Here is a 20,639-nt window from a genome sequence, read left to right as displayed (position 1 = left end):
TGTGAATATTTTGTTAGCCATAAAACAGCTAACTTCTGTGAACTATTTTAGTTGACATTGTGTTAATTTAATTTGAAATCCATTGCCTTTAAAAATGCTGTCTTTGAAAATTCCATCAGGGCACAGAGGAAGTGTTTTGTAGTCAAATTGAGTGGGCCGCGCTTCCTACACTGTGTACACTGCCTACACAGTGTACACTCAATTGGCCATTATGACTAGCGCTGATGTAGTTTCTAAGAAGTTTCTTAGACCTAAGTGTATTGCCATTTATTAAAGTCGTTTTAGACCACTCAATATAGCATAGTCTATATTGTTTCTTAGGGCAGATGCCGATCACTGATTTCAATGTGTTTAATACTGGCAAAAACGGGAAGGGTAATCAAGTTTCCTGCATTTATAGAAAGGCATGTGCAGATTTCAACACACATAACAAACCGTTATCCCACACATAGGCCTATCCTACGCATACATTCATACACAATAGTACTCGCTGTTGAGAAGGAACGCTATCAGTGCAGCGTTTCCTCATGATTGGAGAGAGCGTTTGTTATTGGCGGTGACGCAAGAACGCATCTCCCCGCCCCTTCCCTCCTGTTGTGCGGTGCATCTGTCTGCGCGATTCTCTAGCCACCGTATCGACTTCAGTGTTTATTTGGTTGTCATGGCGGAGGGACGTGGAGAACTACCGCCTCGTTCGCCGCTGCACCTATCCCTACCACCGGCCAGCAAGCGACCTTGCTTGCGACCCGCTCCTCGTGGACCGGGTCCGGGGCCTGGGCCGGGATATTCGAACTCTCGTCTTCGCTCTCCGGAATCTCTTTTGGACTGTGCTGCTAAGGCCGTAGCGGAGAAATGGGCCTTCGAAAGGGTGGAGGAACGCTTCGAGCGGATCCCGGAGCCAGTTCAGCGCCGCATTGTGTACTGGTCATTCCCGAGGAACGAAAGGGAAATTTGTATGTATTCGTCGTTTCAGTGTCGCGTTGCTGGAGAAGAAGGTCCAGCCGTGGGCTCAAACGCTTCCGTTGGGTCTGGGGCTGTCCCTGGAGGGGTTACAACCACAACGGGGAACACGGGGGCAGGGGGCACCGGAGATGGGCTTCCTTTCCGCCGGGGGATCCGGCTTTTGGAGACTGGTTGTGTGGAAAATGTCTTACAAGTCGGTAAGTGAAACGTAGGCTAACGTTAAAACACTACTTTCTCACTTTTGCGGACCCAATTCTGCTTAGCTGTTCCTTCGCGCGAAGTTAATTAGGAAAGCTAGGAACTGTACCTCTACGCAATTATGAGAAGCATTTGCTAACCCTATGAAACCTCATTTTAAAAGATCTCCATATAATGCCCTAGATACAATAGCGTATAATTTTACATTTGAAGATTTAGGATTTTGATGATTATAGTGTTTCTAAAGCAGCGAGGGGCTCCTTTGGACGTTTTAAAAATTAAAGGGCTGTCGGTGGAGTTTAGTCAATGTTAGAAACGTTGTGTCCTTCTATTACGTGATGACTTTGCCTACAGTTCACAAATATGGATAGCCTATGGATAACTACAACTTGACATTTGGTTTGCAACCCCCATCATACGAATCGATCGACTCTAATCCAGTCCTGGTCGTCAGCGACTGTGAGATATTTCGGTGCGGAGAAAATTATATTTCCCAGCTCGAGGGGAGAAAAAAGCAGACGGTGGTGGTCACAATAGACCTTTATTGTTGCTGCATTGGTATTTCACGTCGTGTCGATCTGAAGTTGTTTATACTGCTTTAAAGCGTTTCTTGGAAGAGGGCACGTATTGGACGTCAACTGTTATTGGATCTCTTATTATAATTATTTAAGCCCACTGTAATCCGCTTTGATTCATGTAGCCTACTACAGCTAGCCTATCTTTTGTTTATTTGCTGGTTGGACAAGACAAAGAACCCCTGTCCCCTATTATAAATTGAATATAGAAGCATGTGATAGCACACATCATTCCAGGTTGGTTTGAGTGCACTCGGTTTGCTAGGGTTATTTTCGATAAAATCCTATTTGAACCATCAATCTGTCTTTGGGTCTTCCTCGCGCACACAATAGCTTTCCAGTTCAGATGATCTGTCTCGCTGTTTCAATGCGAACACAGCAGAAAAGACTACTGGGTTTCTTTAAACAAAGGAAGATCGACTATCTGATAATGAATCTCTAAGATTTGCTTACGGGATGTACTGTATATATGTTCGTGTACCTTTCTGTCCAGAACAAACCATTTTTAGGTTGCTGAAAAGTAGGCGCAAAGCATTTTGCCGGAAGAGCCCGCGTACCATTAATTCACATTGTCCTGGAAATTGTATGATTTATGATAAACGATCTATTTTCGGATGTCAGATCTCTAGTTTTTGAAGATGTTGTTTGGTGAGTAACTAGCAACTAGAGGAAAACTAGGAAACCTACATTGTCTGTGCATATTTCTCAGCGGAAGTTACTGTGTCACTTAGCCTTAGGTGCACACCGGTCTGTGGCAGCTCTTGTGACATCTAGAAGCAAGGTTTTGTTTTAAACTGTAGTGCCATTTTAGTTGGTCAGTTATAGGTAGGATATCATTTGGACGTGGCGCAGAACAGCTTAAGGTTTTATTCCTCCCTCTCCCACCCTTTCCCCCTTCTTAAAATAGCGGTCTCGGAAACCCCCAAATCCCCAATAACCTGAGGTGTTAGGGGCACAGGCAAGGTAAACACACGCCTATACAACTTAATTGAGTAAAGAGGCCATGATTCATTTGATTCTCTTCCACAAAGATCCTCTGTGTTCTTTTTTTAAACGGCTTGCGTTAGTGGAAACATGAAAACTTGGCTGTAATAAAATAATCTAGGCACTGATTTAGCAGGTTTGAAAGGCCTCCTTCATTGGAGAAACCACTCCCCACTATCCATATTAGTCAGTTCCCTAAGTGTCTTTTATTCAATCTATTTTTAATCTGATTTGATAATTAGTTTCTGAAGTGTCCTTCTTTATTATCTTACCTTTGTTAACTGTCGTTTCACATGTACTGTCCACATGTGCTATTCTAGATGGACTAGCCTACGTTAAAGAGAACCCAAACTCATAATTCTGAAGAATATGGATTCATGCGATTCCAAAGGGGGTTTGTTTTTCTTTGTCCTACCAGACAAAGCTGATTTGAAATGAAGTAGGCCTAAAGCAAACTATGTGGACACTGAGTGTTAGAAGTACAGCTTAGCTCCCGACACCACACTGATAGCTCTAGTGGCCATTAAGGCATGCGATAGTGTGCTAGACGAGATTGAGCTTTTGTTTTGGCACTGGTGGTTGGATTACCAGTAACTAGCTCCTGGCCTCAGTGATGGTACTGAGGACACCAGCTGCAAGGGTTTACATGGTTATGGTTGTGGTTTATAATGTTTAGCAGACACTTTTGTCCAAAGCAGCTGGATGTATTTGTTTTGACCTGGTTTGAAGTAGGTGGCTCTGAAATGAACTGCATGGTGTCTCATTGCTTTAAAAGAGTTGGAGCGCAACCAGCACCTTTCTGGACATTTTTCTATCAGCAGAAGCTAAGGCGTTATTCTGAATCAGAACCGACTTGTTGCTTGCTATTTCTCCTTTGCCTCATGCATGGCCTCCTCTGGCTTCTGACTGAAAGAGTAAGTCCTAAAGAAACCACAACAATAGGCCAGAATGTCCTAACTCAGCACCAGCCATGTTTACGGGTCTATGAGTTCACAGAGGCTCATATGCAAATGCTCACCGGACCCAAGCTGGGCAGGTTAATAATGTCACATTAAGACACGACTGAATGGATGACTTTTTAAGTAGCCTCAATCGTCATAGAAACATGTCACCCATCCCCAGTATGTCCTGCCTGTTTAATGTAAATCTTAATGTGTGCAGGTGCTGCTGTTGTGGATTGGATGTTCTGGTTTTGAATTAGAATGATTAATTCTACTCCATGTGTCACTTCACCCCCACTCTCATCCTCATGCGCCCCCCCGCCATGCCTCAGCCTGATAAAGTCCTTGGAGAGAGGTGGTTTGAGCTTTGAGTCAGGCTAAAGGTTTATTGGGTCATGCTTTGTTAGCCGGCTGTAGAAAGAAGCCCTTACTCTCAGGGAAAGGGGAGGAGAGGTGTTGTTATGTGCGTGCGGTGTGTGTGGTGTGTGTGGTGTGTGTGTGTGTGTGTGTGTGTGTGTGTGTGTGTGTGTGTGTGTGTGTGTGTGTGTGTTGGGGGTGGGTTGGGGGTGGGTGTTGTTAAAAGTGCAGCTCCCTCCTAATAGCACAAAGCTTAAATGGCTCCCTTTTATGAAGGCTACTCTGTACTGGGGAGAGGAGGCAAAAGTTTCAGTGGATTACAGCTTTCCAGAGTGAGATGTGGGAAGCTGCTCAGATCCTAAGCACACCAAAGCTGCCTCATCTTGGTGCAAAGTTTGGTTGCTGCCTCCAACATGCAGTTTTGTGGTTTCCCCCTCCTGGGCTAGGTTTTAAACGGACCACAATTCAAAGAGGGGATTTAAAAGTGCCCGTACCCTCCCCTCAGATGTATCGGTCTGGATTTTGCACCCGGAATCAGTGCCACTGAAACTCGTTACTTTAGAGATGAGACCCTTTCAAAATGTGTGACATATTTCATCTGTTGGGCTGGCCATTTCGGGGGGAAAACACATGCCTCTTTTTGTTTTGTGAGGTCCTTCCCACTGGTTATTTTTTTATTTTTTTATTTTGCTCACACAATAATATTAAAAAAAAATGTTCCAATGTTCTAATTTTAGGATGAATGGCAATCTCCCCCTTAGGCGCCACTGTCTGGTCTGGTCTTGTAATTCTATACATTTGGCTGGCGGAGGGAAAGTGTAGGCAGCTCTGCGTTTGTGAATTATAGGCTAAGAGAATAACTTCATTTGGGAATGGCTCCTATGACCCCCCCCCCCCCCCCATACGGTGAAGACTTGCGTGTCCTCTGTATCGTACAGACTGGGCTAAAACAGTATTCGGAGCAAAAAAAACAGTGTATATTATTGAGACAAAGGGTAATGTTATTTTGTTTAGTCTGGACATTTTTAATGGCTTTGTGTCACTGATTTTAGGCTCTTTGTGCGCTTTGAATGGCGATGCTGTTTTGCTCTTTCTAATCGGGACACATCTCATTCAGCGCCATACAAGTTCAACAAGGGACCACTAATTCTGTGCCTTCCCTCATCACCCAGACAGACAATATTTAATCAAGGTAATTAATTCTGTGCCTGCAAGTCTCAAAAGAAAATCAGTGCAACAATTCCTTCTTCAGGATTGTTAGCGCTCTTTAGTTTTTGAAGGACACGAGACATTTGAGTAGCCTACCATTTCAGGTCTTTATAAAAGGAGCCAAATTAATTTGAAAAAGTGGGAGGGGTAGTGCCTACATAGAAAGAAAACGTGTTAGTCAGTAAATGGAGTACTTTAAACACGGTCTGTTGCTTTATCTGTCAGACACAGCGTCTTTCATCAAAAAAGGGTTCAGAATGACACATTCAAAATTAGATGACGACCATTTTAAAAGACGTTATCATGGTCCGGTGTCCAGATACCTCTTTGCTTGCCTGTACCTCATATGACTTTCCTATGGCTTCCATAACAACTGTATGTTTTTCTATTGTCGGGTCTGGCTTGCTCCCAAACGCAGAGATATCAATTGGCAAGCCTGCCCCCCCGCCATTTCCCAATGCCTCAATGCTGCAGGGTTGTCTGATACCCTCTGATTAAGTTCATCAGCAATTCACTTCTCTGAGCAAGTCTTAGCCTGCTTGTTTGCTTCATATAGTGCACTGTGGCAGCTTGGGGGCCAGTGAGTTCTTCCTCTAACCCCCGCACCACCACCGCCACCACCAGCACTACCTCTCTGATCCTCCCAGCGATTGATAGTCTGGGTGCAGGAGCAGCGAGCCAAGGGCAAGGTTCCTCTCCCCAGCGGCCCCCGGCCCTCACGTGCCACCCAGGCCTCTCTCTCTCTCTCTCTCTCTCTCTCTCTGTCATGTGCGTCACTTTCCCCTCCCACGGCCACCTCCCCAACACCTAAACATTGCAGCTGCTCGCAATGGCGTCAAGAGAGTTAACCACTCACCAACACAGCTAAGCTGAGCAACACAGCTGATGTGAGCACATACCCACCACAAGAGCAAAAGATGACTTGTCTAAGTGTGTGCGCGCGTGTGCACGCCGCACGTGTAGCTGTGTGTGGAATCCGTAAATTTGGCTAAGGAATTAGCCCAGGAATTTGGGTAGATGTGTGGAGTTGCATGTCGAGGTTTGTATGACGAGTGAGTGAGTGAGTGAGTGAGAGTGTGTGTGTGTGTGTGTGTGTGGCTCCATGGCTCTTCCTCTGTGGCTGGCTGTCCTTGCGTTGGGGTGTCATTGTCAGAGGTGCAGGGCTCGTTGAGCTGCCAGGCTTGAAAGAGCTGGCCTCCAGACAGGCCTAATGGACCCTCATTTGGCTGTAATTGCCTAACAAATGCAAAAGAATTGCAGGGGAAACAAAAAGAGGGGCGAAAACGAGAGAAGGCAAATCAGCCAAGCGAGAGCAGGCAGGGGGAGGGGGGAGGGGGGGGGGGGAGGGGGAGATCAGTCAGCGGGATGAGTCTGAAAACAGAAAAGAATCATAGAGTATGACGAGGCTTTTGCTTAGGCAGGCAGTGAGAGAGGACAGCAGAAATAAATACATAAAAAAACTAGGGAAAAAAACATATCCTCTCCTACGTTTAGCAGCAGCTTTCTGAGGGAACTTTACCCATACTGAGGCTGTAACACTAAACTGACTGAAGAGGAAACTCTGGCATCTAGGCGGTCACCCTCCCCCATGCCCAAGCCTTTCATCCAGCTGAGAATTTGTGTGCAGGAAGGTTTTTTTTTTTGTGGCTATTTCACATGGAAACTTAATTTTCCCCAGTCTGGACTACAGGGGAAGGATAATGTGTGTTGGAGGTTGGGGTCAAATATCCTGCCAGAAGGCGAGAGAAAGAAGCCAGGCTCAATGGCAGTTAGCGACGTGTTAAATTCCCCTATGCAAATATCACATGGGAGCTCTCCCTCTCCCTACCCTTTCTTTATAAGCCATCTCTATGGGTCGATGTTCTCTTTCAGTCAAGCAAGCAACTCATTTATTCGCTTTTTTTCTTTCATCATGTTGCCAGAATAACATGAAAAACAAGTTCTCCAAGTTGATGAAGGGTTTTTATTTATATGACCATAGCTTGAGTTTTGATGCGTATAATCTTTAAGATCCAAATGTAATCACATTTGTCCATGCAATGATGGTTGTCAAAAGAGCTATTTCACTGTGTGTGCTAACATTTCATGTGATATGAAGTAACCCTTTGGACAGTAGATTTAGTAATGCATCGGTCATAGATGCATTGGATCTGTAGCTTAAGTGTGAGTGTTTTGAGCAGAAATCCCTGGCTCTTTGTGAAAATGTGTTCTTGACCTGTGAATGACTTGGCCAAAGAACAGCTAGTTGGAACTTCTGAATGAAAGGCCCAAAGAGAGCCAGCTTGGCTAACCTGCAGTGTTAAACTGACTTGTTAACCTTTTCAATTGGATTTGCACCCAGATGGCGGAAGGTGGTTGTCTTATGAATATGGTCCAGTTGGCTTGCTAATTGACATGGAAAGGACTGGGGGTTTAAAGGCTTCAGCTGATTCAATTAGAAGAGGTCTTTTATTGGAAATGGGTGTGTGTCTGGGCAAGAACTACGAATACGACACTTTTTCATTTAGGGCCTGGTGTCAATCTAACTTGTAAGACTGTTGTTTAACACAGGCGCAAAGGCACGCATTACACACACATACCAAATCACTCTCAAAACATCCTCCATTTCGGGGAAGCATTTCTGTGCTTTCTGTGCTAAATACTCTTGCTCTCGTATATTAAAGCCTACTTCATAAAACAATCAGCCTAAATTTATTTTTTGAGTGTCAGGCCTCTGAAACACATTGTGAAACAATCACATGTTTTGCTGTTGTTGTTTCAGAAACTGAGTTTCAGAAGTGACAGCTTTGCGTTTGTGTATTTGGTCCCTCAGACGGCAGTATCACACATAGTGCTAATGCACGCTGTGTTTTTCATGGCTGGGATAAAAGGGATATGTCCGTTTACACACCTTCCTTTTCACAGCCTTGCCACTCTCCTCTGTGGGTGGAGTTGCTCTATCATGTTTAACATGCGACAGTCAGGCTCGGCTGCCTTGAATAAACACCACCCATCTCCACCCGCAGTTAAATACACATCAGGAGCAACCTCAGCAAGCCTCCTAGGCCTCGGCCCGACTGCGCTGGGGAAGGTAGCCAAAACGGGAGCCAGTGGGCTTTTAATTTAGGGCTGGATACCCTGATGATCTCTCTCGCGACAGCCGGGTATGAGGTTTCAACCAACCGGCAGCTTCAAATTCAGTGGGAGCAAAGCTATCATTAAGACTTAAATACATTTAGTACTGTCTGTTTAGAGCCAGTGATTTGAGTGTACTTTTTTTTTCTTTTTGCTGAGCTATAGTTGAAGGCTTTCAACACACAGTTCTGTCCAGTGTTTAGCAATCTGCTAGCTATGCTAATACTTTGGCCGCTAGTACTTCTTGCCATCAAGAATATGCAGGGTAAGCATATTTTGGACATGGGGGCAGGAGTGTGGCATGGCATGGGGCAGACGGACACCCGCTGTGGGTGAAATGTTGGGGCAGGGCGGTGGCGGGATGATTCAGTTCAAGTTATTGGTGGCACCATGGCAATGTATGAGGTGGGGGTTTAAATAGTTGACATGCATCCATACAGCTAGTCTTTAACAAGACAAATAACAAATGCCTTCCAGACAATGGCCAGACAGTCTTATTAATTTCCATTCAACTTTTGGCCCTCAACAATATAATAAAAACAAATAAAAATAGTTTAGCTTTCAACACCTTTTACATAACAATGAAATAAAGAATCACTTGCCATTAAAACATTTCACTAGACACTTTTCAGTCCTCCTGATGTGCTCTGGTATTCTTTTTGGTGAACTTTCTCCCTCAGCTGCAGTTTGGTTTTTCTGTGGAACTTATGTGGGCATGTGGATCACTCCACCTTCATTTGATGTGCCACATTTGCTGGTCAGGCGTTCTGCTTACCACGGATCCCGACTGAGATACTTTTTCTGTAATTCATTTGTGAATGTACATTTGCGTATTGGGCACTTTCTAAGCTGTTCAGGCGCCATGTGCTACTGTCGACAAGCAAGCTGCTGCTCTGTCACTTGGCTGTTGCCGAGGGTAATGATTCTGATACAGTTTGACCAATGATTGCATGAAGGGTGTGTACATTACTGGCAAATGTTGGCGTGCAGTCAGGTGTAACCTCAAGAGGAAGGTCAAAGCAATGCAAAAATGCACACAACGATTGACGACTGTAGAAGGCAAACGGCGACACCCACATTTTTTGGGGTGATTTCGAAAAATCCCGGCTGTACCCATTGTTTAGGTCCCTAAAAGAGGTTCGGGTAAAAGAGGACGTCTTATGGTCAATCTAGAATATTGGTTCAAAGAAATCCTAAATCCTAATGCTATCTGAAATGAATGGCCCTGTCACATGATGCTATATCCCTGTGGATTGACAGAAGCAGAAAGCAGACGCCTAGGCTCTTTCAGTTTTGGAAGATGTAGTGAAGATGTAGTGTGAAATGTCTTGTAAGTCACTGTTTTTTCCCCGCCTTCGGTTTCAGTCATACAAAATCAGCTTTAGTCTCCCAGCCAGATCAATACCAAGGTTGCCTATTTGTAATGCAAATATGCAAAAGATAATTGTGGTCATAATGTATATTTGATCATGGCCCTTACAGATGGGGACGTGTCCCAATTCTGGTACATTAAGATCATTCCCCTGCTATGAAAAAGCCCTGCCCACCCCCACCCCCACCCCACACTGACTCCCTTTGTCACTCATTAGTACCACGTGGAGAAAAAAATGGAGAAACCGATCGGCACGCAGGAGCACACCTAATGGGCTTAGCCCTGCTAGATAGCACCTAAACTAGCTTAGATTGGAATGCACAACATTAGGAGAAGGTAGAAGATGGTGCGCCATTAAATATTGAATGCCCTTTTCCAAATCTAATCTGCGCTTTAGTGCACAAGCATTGAAGGCTTGCTTTTCAGACTGCCTCTCTGTAATAGGTGAACACCCCCCCCCCCCCCCTCCTCCTCTCTGTTTCTTACTCTCTCTTTCTCATAGTCACTCTCTTTTTTTTTTTCCTTTTTCCCACTGGCTCCTTTTTTTACTGGGCTTCCCTGCAGTGGCTGTGCTGTTATGGCCCATTATGCACTTGCCTTTCAGACAGCTGATGGAGCAGATGACTGTAGGAGAAGGTGCTAGAGGAGGGAGCGAGGGGGTGTGTGTGTGGTGGGGGGGTGGGTGGTGGTGGTGGTGGTGGTGAGGGGGTTGAGGGCAGGGAGCTAAAAGGCAAATATGAAAGGCAAAGTAAACCAACCTGTCAAACCCTGTCTCAAACACACACACTCATGGGCATACACACACACACACACACACACACACACACACGAAGAGAGTGAGAGAGGTCTCATTAGTCTTGTAGGCCCCACTGACTGTGGGGTTGACAGGGGAACACGTCAGAGCAGCAGTAGACATGCAAACATGCAACAAGGGGGGGTGCCCCCTGGCCCCCACCCATCGCACCTCCTTTCTCCAATCCGTGCACTCCCCCCCCCCCCCCCCCCCCCCCCCCCCCCCCCCCCCCCCCCCCCCCCCACACACACACACACACACACCCCTCCACATGATTAATGTGGGCAAGAGCCGCAGGGCTACGTCTGGAACCCCCTACCCCACGCACCCTCACGCTTTCCCCTAACACAGTCAGTATCTCTCTCTCTCACAAAGATACGGCTTGAACCCTAAAACATTACATCTAGCTACCCCTCTCCCCTCTCCCCTCTCCCCTAATTCCTGATTTTCTTTGTCTTGTTCACTAAATAACAAAGTAGGGAATAGGCAGCCTGACTGCGCTGTAGGTGGATGGGGGTGGATGATCCAGGAATTAGATTTTTCAGCTCCATTCAGCAAAACCCACAGCTCACATAATGGGTTCTTAGCTCCCGTGGACCCCCTCAAATGTGCTACTCTGCAGAGCCTCAATTCTGGCCTGGTAAGCAAAATGTCAGCATGGAAAACTAGCCCTGTGGCAAACACCCCTCACCTTTTCAGAAACATTTATCTTCTCCGTGGCTCGTTCTCGGACCAGACTTTAAGGAGCTGAGGGCCAGGTGATGATTACCGTCTCCGCTCACCTGACTCTGGCTGGCCTGAGCACACATAAGTCATGTGTGGCGAAGCTCCGTGAACAATACCCTGAATAGCTGGGCCTCTATAGGGCTACCGAGGGGAAAAAAGAGAGACAGAGAGAATGCGTGCTGTTGAATGGGTGATTGTAGCTCCTGTCATGCTGTAATAGGATCAGGGTGAACCTCCAGCCCCGGAGCAGTGGAGACAGAAGGGGGCAGGACGGGGCAGGCATTGTTGGCTTGCAGGGGAGCGGAGCCCCCCAGCAGGAGAAAGCCACTGGAGGCCTCAGTGCACTGTGTCCCATGGCAAAGGGCCCCTCAAACTCAACATGGGAAGGAGTGATAATCAGAGGGCCCATCAGTCTCCCTAAGGGCCTATCCACATGACAACGGTGAAAACAGAGTTTTTTTGCGAAAACTGAGAAGTTATGTTGTCTTTTGGCTTTGTGTCCGCACGACAAAGGCATTTTTAGGGCTTGAAAACACATACTTTTAAAAAGGGGAGACTTTTGAAAGCACAAACCTTATGTTGCTGTGTGGACAGGCGAGATCAGAGCTTTTTGAAAATAACAACTTTAATCTTGTTTAGTTATCGGCTGTAACTTGCAACGTAAGTTATGCAAGAATTTCAAAATGGCCTAGCTAGCAACAGGGTTTTCACCTGTTTTTGTGTTTCTGTGTGGATAAGTTAGATAGATAGTTCTCAAAACGTTGTGTGGACGCAAAACTTTTTGAAAATGCAAAGGTAAAAAATGGCATTTTCAAAAAACTCTGTTGTCTGGGGTCTAAAGCCAGCAGAGGCCTGCACTGCTACCAGGAGGGAAGGTACAGTGTTCCTTTATCACTGGGCTACCTGTTAAAGGTTTGAGTGATTGCAGTGTAACTGTACATTACAGATAGACCAAATGGCAATCAGACTTTGAATGAGGTCCGCTCACCTGTAATGAAAACATAGTAGTAGGCTTAATGGTGCTAGGATTTTAATATTTAACAGAGAGGTAGGGAGTGGGAGAGATAGAGTGAGTGTGTGTGTGAGTGAGTGTGTGTGTGTGAGTGAGTGTGTGTGTGTGTGTAGTCGAGGTTAATAAAATACTCCTCTCTCAGGGGGAATTTCCCATAGCTTGTCCAAGGGCATATGTGAGATCCCCACAGGACTACACCCCCCTCCCACCTCTACCCCATCGCCCCTCCTCCAGACAACCCCCAGAGCCCCGATCAGACTCTCTCGCCCTCTCTCTCTCTTTCCTACTCGCTTTTGATTTTAAATTCAAATTGCCCAAGTTTAATTTCGCCTCCTTTGGCTGTGAACACTAAGCACTTTTTCTGCTGCGGCAGCAGGATGAGACAGTGTGGCGTCTGAAAGTGTAAATCAGTATTGAAAGTGCTCAGCCTTATCGGTGGAGTACAAAAAATACACCCAGCAACAATGGCTTTAAAGCACAACAGATGAAAGCCACAATTAAACTGTAGGCCTATCTGATCCCTCTCTCTCTCTCAGAAAAAAAATCCTACAATTTTACTTTTCATGTAATGGGTTTTGTCTTTGACTAATCTTTTACCCTAAGAATACCAACTTATAATGTACTTTTGCAGTAGAGGGTAAGAGCTATGTCTTTTATTCAAATTAAAGTGCAGGGAAGCAGCAATCGTCTGAGTGCATCTTTTGTTGCTCTCAGGAAAATGTAATAAAAGAACTGTGATGGCTTGAGACTGCATTAGCTATTTACTTACTGAATGGCTGCGCTATACCTCACATTTAAACAAACCAACTCTTGTTTCTTCCAGAGCGAATTGTTTTTCTCTCCCCTATACAGCCATTTGTTGCAGTAACGCCATACTTATTGCTCAACAATAGCTTTTGTCTAGTTCTGCCCAACCCCCCCTCTGCCCAACCCCCGCAAGATATCTAATCTGGATGTTGCTGTATTACAGGCAGGTACACAATTTATTTTCATCATCAGTAAATGGTGGATCATTGTGGCCGTGACAGGAAAGCACAAAGGCCTGCTAATGAAAGGCAATGGCTGTGGCCCTCGCCTCATCACTGCCAGCTAGCAAGCCACCCAGCCCTGAAAACAGGTGTCCACTCACCCGCCCGCCCGCCCGCCCGCCCGCCTGCCTCACACAGGCTTCATTTAGAGAGTGATTTAAGGGAATATTCATGACCCAGCTACCTTTCATCCCTCCCTGGTCTCTCGCTTTTTTCATCTGCTGTAGGAGTGGGAGGGGTGGAAAGAGGATCAGAAAGGAAAGAGAAAGAGAGAGAGAGAAAGAGAGAGAGAGGGAGAGAGAGAGGGAGGTAGGGGTGTGGAGGAAGGGAAGGGAGGGGAGGGGAAAAAAGCGGAGGAGAGAGAGAGAGAAAAGAACGTCAGCAGGGTAAATCAGTGCGTGATTGAAGAGGCCTTTCTGGGATAATTCAGTGTGATTGGAGTCTCGGTCTCTCATTAGCATTCCCGGCCCAACAGCGAGACGGCCCTTATGGATGCTCATCTGGCGCGGCCACTGCTCCCCTCCATCTCTTTTCCTCCCTCTGTTTCTCTCTCCTCTGTCGCTCTCTCTCTCCGCTTCGTTCGTAGGTCTACCTCAGGAGTCCTAGCATGGAGAGGTAAAGACCAAGAACAAGGAAGAAAACAAGGCCTAAACACTGCTATTAGATGAGACTGCAAAGAGTCGTGAAAAACTGCAGACTGGTATCAGTCTGGATTGGGTCACTTCCTTTTTTGCACTGTCAAGAAAGTGACTGCATAAGCTTCGAGACTTGATGTTTCACTTGAGCTGTGCCATAGCCCTGGCAGTTCATGTTTACAGATGAGCCTGTTTGTGGTCATCACACTAGCACGTGGTGTTACTTCCACGAGCTGGGCAGGAAGCGTGGTGGTGTTCAGCAGCTCATTCTGCCGTGTGGCTGAATGCGACGTATGAATCACCTGATCCCCACCGATCTTCAGTATGGTGATCGAGTCATTTAGCTTCCCATGACGAGGGTGCATGTGAACTCTGTTCGTCTCTCAGTATCCTCTTCGCAAAGCGCTTTATCTCTCTCTCTCTCTCTGTCTGGGTTCTTGTGAGTCTATGGTGAGACTCCATCTGGCCGTTTCTCAGATGAAAGCGAGTGTGTCCTCACAATTGCAGTTTGAGAATGGAGGTTTGTGACATGCTTTGAAAGCTAGATAGTCAGACCTCTATACTTATCCGATTTAAAAAAAAGCTCTATGCCGGGAACACCCCCCAAGGATGGTCAGTCACTTCAGGCTACGGGGCTTTCTGGACTACTGGACCATGTCATCAGGTCTTTACCATGCCCTGTCCACAGAGGCGAACAGAGAGAGTCTGGAATGCATGAAAGCCATAAGGATAAGCACTGAAAACTCACGTCGTAGGAGAATAACCCGTCTTGTCACCTTGAGCGATGGTGATGGTGAGACTTATTTCATTATTAGCCTTTTTTTTTTTTTTGTTACTCCAAAAGAAAGGGTAGACATTTTAAAAAAGCCAGACAAAGTAATGGGTTTTTCCTTTCCCTCACTTCCTTAGTGTCTTTCTACTCCCACAATACTGCTCGTGCATCTCCTCTGACATCACTGGAACATGCGTCTGCCATTCAGGGGGGCTCTCCTTCCTCTCTTTCTCTCTCTCCGTCGCCCCTCTCTCTCTCTTCCCCTCCCTCAGGGGGCTAGAGGCTCTTCTGACTCTGTCCAATTCAAATGGTACACATGTGTCATAAACACACCCTGGCTTTGAAGTCAACAGATCTCCACAATGGACGTCTGCCTCTCAATTTCCCCTCAGCTGAAAACCTAGAAGCCTTTTTGTGTTGCAGGCAGGCTTTATGCCCCAAACTTCAAAGCCTGATGTCGAGTCTCAGCCGAGGTGGATTGGACTGCTATTATGGGCCTGAACCAAAAGTGGTTTCAAATATAATAATGGATAGGCAACTCTTGGCGAAAGTTGCGGAGTGGAACGTTTTTTTATTGTCGTTGTCTGGGACTGATTTGGATGCGCCACTGACACATTGGTGGTGTGTGTGTCTGTGTGTGTGTGTGTTGGGGGTTGGTCTGCTTTTCACTCCACAGATGGTTAAATTGAGGTCAGGATGTGGGTGTTCGTAAGTGAACAAATATGTTTCTCTATGGACAATTGGCCTTATTCTGAGATTTACGGTTTTCATTAGATTCTGCCCTTCGAGGGGGAGCCCTCAGTCATGTTGAGCCTTTATTCGTGACCAGTGAAAACATACTCAGCATGTTTTAAAGTATGACTCCATAAAAAAATCACTCTTCCTGAAATAGGACCAGTAGTGCTGGTGTGTTGATTCGGCGTAAATGGATGGATTTTTTTCCCCCCAGTTTTTTTCTCGATGAATGAACAAGCCCTTCCATTACCCTGCTCCATTAGTGACAATAGGATTGCCAGGGCCCCCGTCTCTCCTTGCACCCCTCAATTAATATCCCTCCATCTACGCCCTCCATGCCTTGCATTATTAATGAGGCCTCTCCCAATTATGATGGATGAGACTGCTCTTGAGGGTATTTGTTCAGGTAAGATCTCTGATTAGCATATCTGATGGATCTGCCTTTGCGTGCACGGCACTGATTAAAACCTTCCCTCGTCCCTGGGGCAACTTTTTAAAAGGGGACAACTGCACAAATTACACCTCTGCACATGGCAAGGATGTGGGTACGAGGTGTACCAAGGCACAGTAACATCCTTGGTCCCCAGAAAGCCCCTTCCGCCGATGTCTTATCCAGCTCCCCCCACCCCTCCCTTCCCTTCCCTTCCCTTCCCCAACAACACCCACCCACGCTGGCTCCCTTCTGTCGAGGCTAACTGGCTTTTCATTTATTCATTTATTATTAGCCCCTATGTAACGGGATTAGCCTCCTGCACATTCAAGATGCACAGTGTGCTGTGCGAAGCCAAGTGAAGCTCCCGAAGACAATGGACGGGCAATGTGGGGATTTGAAGAGTGGGGGTGGGGGGCGACAAAATGAGGCCAGGCAAGGAGGCTCAAAAGCTGGGATGGGCTCAGTGAGTGAGGGAGGGCTGGGTGCGTGCGTGCGTGCGTGCGTGCGTGCGTGCGTGCGTGCGTGCGTGCGTGCGTGCGTGCGTGTGTGTGTGTTACGACCCTGCCCACGTTCCCGTTGGCATTAGATGGATTCGCAGGCAGATCATGATGATGGGCCGGGTTGGAGAGAGAGAGAGAGCGCACCCTGTGAATGTGAAGCCCGATGCTCTATATTCGGACAGTGATGGTGGAGCGGCCTCTCTCTGCGAAGTGGATGTCTCCTGGTTCTCTAGAAAGATGCCACGAGTGTTATGCTCAAGGACACAAGAACAACCAGCGCCCTGCCAATGAAGATTCATGTTAACGATCAGGAGGTTCAGAGTTCAATGGGGTGGCCATTACTCAGGCCCTGTCCAGATAATCAGAGAGAGATAGAGACGAATGATCTGTGGAGGGCACCAGCGCAGGTCCTTACACTTTGTTTCTCCAGCAGAAAGCGGCACAACAGATTGCCTCATGAGCCTCGACTAGTGTGGAGGTAGATAGTTGTAGCGGCCACTCGGTTGGCCATCTTTGTAGTTTTTTTTTTGTAGAATGAGTAAGCCAATATCATTGGCCCCTCATTTAGGTCCTTAGTATGTGTTGTGTAACTTTCTGGAGCATGTGAGGGATAACTCTTTAACTATCCTGTTTAGTTCTTTCAGACAGTTTATGGCGAATTTCTCTGAATATTAACAGACGTCCACAAAGCACCTGTGACCATAAATAATCATGATACTCTCTGGCCCTGTTTTGGTACTTTTGTGTGAATAGACCACCGACACGGTTGCTGTGCAACAGTCCCCATGTAAATCATTGTCACAATAGAATTCACTCTGGGTACTGTTGAAATGACAGTTGAAGCGATTTGCTTATCTTAAAGATTTGAATGTATGCAGGGACCAGTCAAGTCAGATAAAGTTCTGTGGATGTCCACAACTCAAGAGTTACATTAGAATCACTCTCTCTCTATCTTTCCTCTCACTCCCTCCATCTTATCTTGTTAACATGTTACTCTGCCTATTCTCACACTCGTTCTCCCTCACTCTTTAACTTTCCTGTTTTTTTTTCCCTTTGCTCTTTCCATATCCCGCCCTTGTTTATTGCTAGGTTCTCTCTACTCTTCTCCTGCTGGCTCGTTCTCCTCTTGGTGGTGTGTAGATGCTCTACTCTCGTCAGCACTACCCCATCCCTCTAGAGAAGCTCCATTGCACCTTCAACTCCTCTGTGATAATTGAATTGCCCTCACCCTTGGAAACATGTCAGACTAGCTTGCTGCCTCTCCTCCCATCTCCACCACTTCTCTTTTTTCATTCTATTCTTTCTTTTTTTATCCCTTCTCCCCCCTCCAGTATTGTAATGCTGGAGCTTGGCCCAGTGCCCAGTTCTCTCCATTGATGTCTTTCTCCCCTCCTCCCTCCCTCTCTCTCTCTCCCTCCCTCTCTGTTTCTGTGAAGTCCACACACTTCTCCCTCTGTTGCTGTGGTGAGCGAGGCAGCGTGCCCATAGAATTCAAGTACGCATTCCATTGGACACCCCTCCTCCTTGGATAGACCATCTCCCTCTCTTGCTCACACACACACACACAAACACACACACACACACACACACACACACACACACACACACACACACACACACACACAGCTTCTCTGTGCCATGCCAGTTGTGTGTAGGTCATTATGTTTGGCACGTGGCCCTGGGTAGGGGGGTGTCCAACCATCCTGAGCCCCCTGCCTGAGACTATTGGGCCTTGGCAGTCGATTCCCCCTGACTCACTCAAGATCCATGTTTCTAAGTCTCTGTGTCTGTCTCTTTCTCCCTCTACCCCTCCCTCTGTTTTTTTCTCCCCCTCCCTCTTTCTCTTTCTCACCCTCTTTTCTGCTGTCCAGTGTACTGATGGGACTTTGTTTTGCACTTTGGCATCATATTAAAAGATGAAAATTCCCTTTCATGTTTGTTATTCATTCCATTCCAGTCTTCCACATGCAGTTCCAGCCTTCCATTTCTTTCTCTCTATTCGTAAAGTGAACCTCCCTCTTTCCGTGTAGTAGTTATTTAGAGAGAGAGAGAATCCAAAACGCTGTATGTCTGTGATCTTTCGTGTCACAGAGTTCTCCCCCTGCCTCCACACGATCCATTTAGGGGAATCAGTTTTTAGCCGGCACCTGCTGGCTTCTCTTCATCCGAATCAATACGAGTGGCTATTCTCAGTGCCCCCGTCTTCGGTTCACCTGTACGGCAGATCTGCAGCCCGGCTCTCAGAACGAGCCAGACCTGCGTCACATGACCTAAGTCTCCCGGAAAGCTACACTGATGCTGCTAGCTTGCCCTTTTGTGTGTGTGTGTGTGTGTGTGTGTGTGTGTGTGTGCGCCAGCACTCTGAGCTGCTCTTCTCGTATGCTGTAACCTCAGACCCTGTGAGCCGGCTGGGCATGGTGGACATTTCTGAGTGGGGCGTGCATGTCTCTAGTCTCACTTCTACGGCTTGTCTTGCAGGAGGGAGAAGAGTGTGTGCGTGCGTGCGTGCGTGTGTGTGCGTGCGTGCGTGCGTGCGTGCGTGCGTGCGTGCGTGTTTGTAGTGAGCGGTGTTTGTTTTATGTGCGGCTCCTCCAGGTCCTGCTGAGGCCTTTAATCAGCAGGCCTCTACACAGAGCTGTGCGGCGGCACACATGTCTTCCTGCGCTCCTCGGCTTGGACCACTCGGTCAGTCAGCCCGGGAGGGAAAAACTCTCACCAGACCTCCGTTTGTGTCTTTGTTATTCTTTCTCTTCACTCTATTTCCTTCATAGCCCGTGCTTCTGTGCTCTCTTCTGTGTTATGCTTTGTTTCTGCTAGCTTGGCTTTTTCTACCCTTCTCTCTCTTTTGCTGCATTCTTTTCTCTCTCTCTCTCTCTCTCTCTCTCTCTCTCTCTCTCTCTTTCTCTCTTACCCTTTCTCTCTCCGTCTCTCCTGCTACCAGTGGAGGTGGGCTTTACCAGCAGAGGCCTGCCACGTGGTGCATGTCAGAGCCATCGCTGCGGGTCCCGTTGCCAACAGGAGTCGGGTGCAGCTGGCACAGGCATGATCATGGGCTTTTGTGTGTGTGTGTGTGTGTGTGTGTGTGTGTGTGTGTGTGTGTGTGTGTGTGTGTGTGTGTGTGTGTGTGTGTGTGTGTGTGTGTGTGTGTGTGTGTGTGTGTGACTGTTTTCTTTTCCAACATTCTGTATTCACAGCTCCTCTTCTTTCTGCATGTGCTGTTATTGCCCCCACATCTCTCCAACGACCTTGATGTAGAGAAAGAGAGAAAGAATGATGTGCCCATTGTTTGTGTGTGTGTGTGTGTGTGTGTGTGTGTGTGCTGCAGATGAGCCTCAAAGCCCAACACACCGCCCACATTATTAGCATTGTGCTGTTGTTGCACTTCACTGTCAGGTCTTTTTGTGAACTTAAATCCAGGTTTATTTTTTTTTTCAATTACGCAACATTAAAAAAGATAAAAGGCACGGGAATTAGGCAGAAGTTTTCCGGATCTTTCTGTTTCATTTCTGCGATAAGGACCCCCCATCGGGTTTATGCTTTTTTACTTTGCTAGCCTAAAGCAGCTTCATTATACAGTCCAGCGGAGAGCAAAAAAAAACTCTGTGCTCGAAGCTTGTTGGCCGAAGCCTCGTCCATGCTCCCCCCTCAGGTCGCCTTCTCCATCAGGGTTGGAGGCCAGGCCATGAATATGCATACAGCTTTCCAGCGCTACCAGGAGCAGTGCTTAAATGCGCATAATGTTCCTTTTAAGTGCCGTCACTGATGACCTTTTCTTCTTATACTAGAACTCCCAAAGATAAGGACCATACTTAGCAATCAAGCTGCCATTGTGAGACAAGCCAAGACAGTGGAAAACCTACTCCAAAGCCGCCAACCAAAGGCCATCAGAAAAGCACTTGTATCAATATCCCTTTTGAGGGTGTCCAGCCTCCTCCACAAGGCTGTGTAGAACTGTTAGTTTGCAGGTGTGTGTGTGTGTGTGTGTGTGTGTGTGTGTGTGTGTGTGTGTGTGTGTGTGTGTGTGTGTGTGTGGTTTTGAGTGAGAGAAAGAGAGCGCAGGTTACATGCTCCATGCTCCATGCAGCTAAGCGATGGATCAGATCGGTAATTCTTTCCACATGAGAAGCGCTTTGCTTTCCCAGCACCATTCGCCCGGCCTATACGTACGCCTAGCAGTATAGCTTGCATCATTGTTGTTATAGCACTCTGCTTCTCTCCCAACCCCTTGTCTATCCTATCCCCTCCATTGTTTTTTTGTGTTGGCTCTGTCAATACAAGCAGCTAGCCGTGGT

General features: G+C 46.8%; 1 protein-coding gene across 3 annotated transcripts in view; it reads left to right on the top strand.

The window, feature by feature from the left end:
- The first annotated feature begins 535 nt into the window (after positions 1-535).
- Positions 536-20,639, top strand: part of zswim5 (zinc finger, SWIM-type containing 5) — a 47,932-nt gene continuing 27,828 nt past the window's right edge. Inside the window, exon 1 of one of the 3 annotated variants that reach the window (XM_031562888.2) lies at positions 536-1,160. In XM_031562888.2, coding sequence (XP_031418748.1) covers positions 662-1,160 — 499 coding nt within the window. In that variant the 5' untranslated portion in view covers positions 536-661. The remainder of the gene's footprint in view (positions 1,161-20,639) is intronic. The other 2 variants (XM_031562887.2, XM_012828005.3) reach the window with 2 other exon arrangements.

Source organism: Clupea harengus, chromosome 25, assembly GCF_900700415.2.
Source record: "Clupea harengus chromosome 25, Ch_v2.0.2, whole genome shotgun sequence".
NCBI classification, from domain to species: Eukaryota; Metazoa; Chordata; class Actinopteri; order Clupeiformes; family Clupeidae; genus Clupea; species Clupea harengus.
Note: the sequence above shows the minus strand (reverse complement) of the source record. Positions and strands in the feature narration are given on the sequence as shown.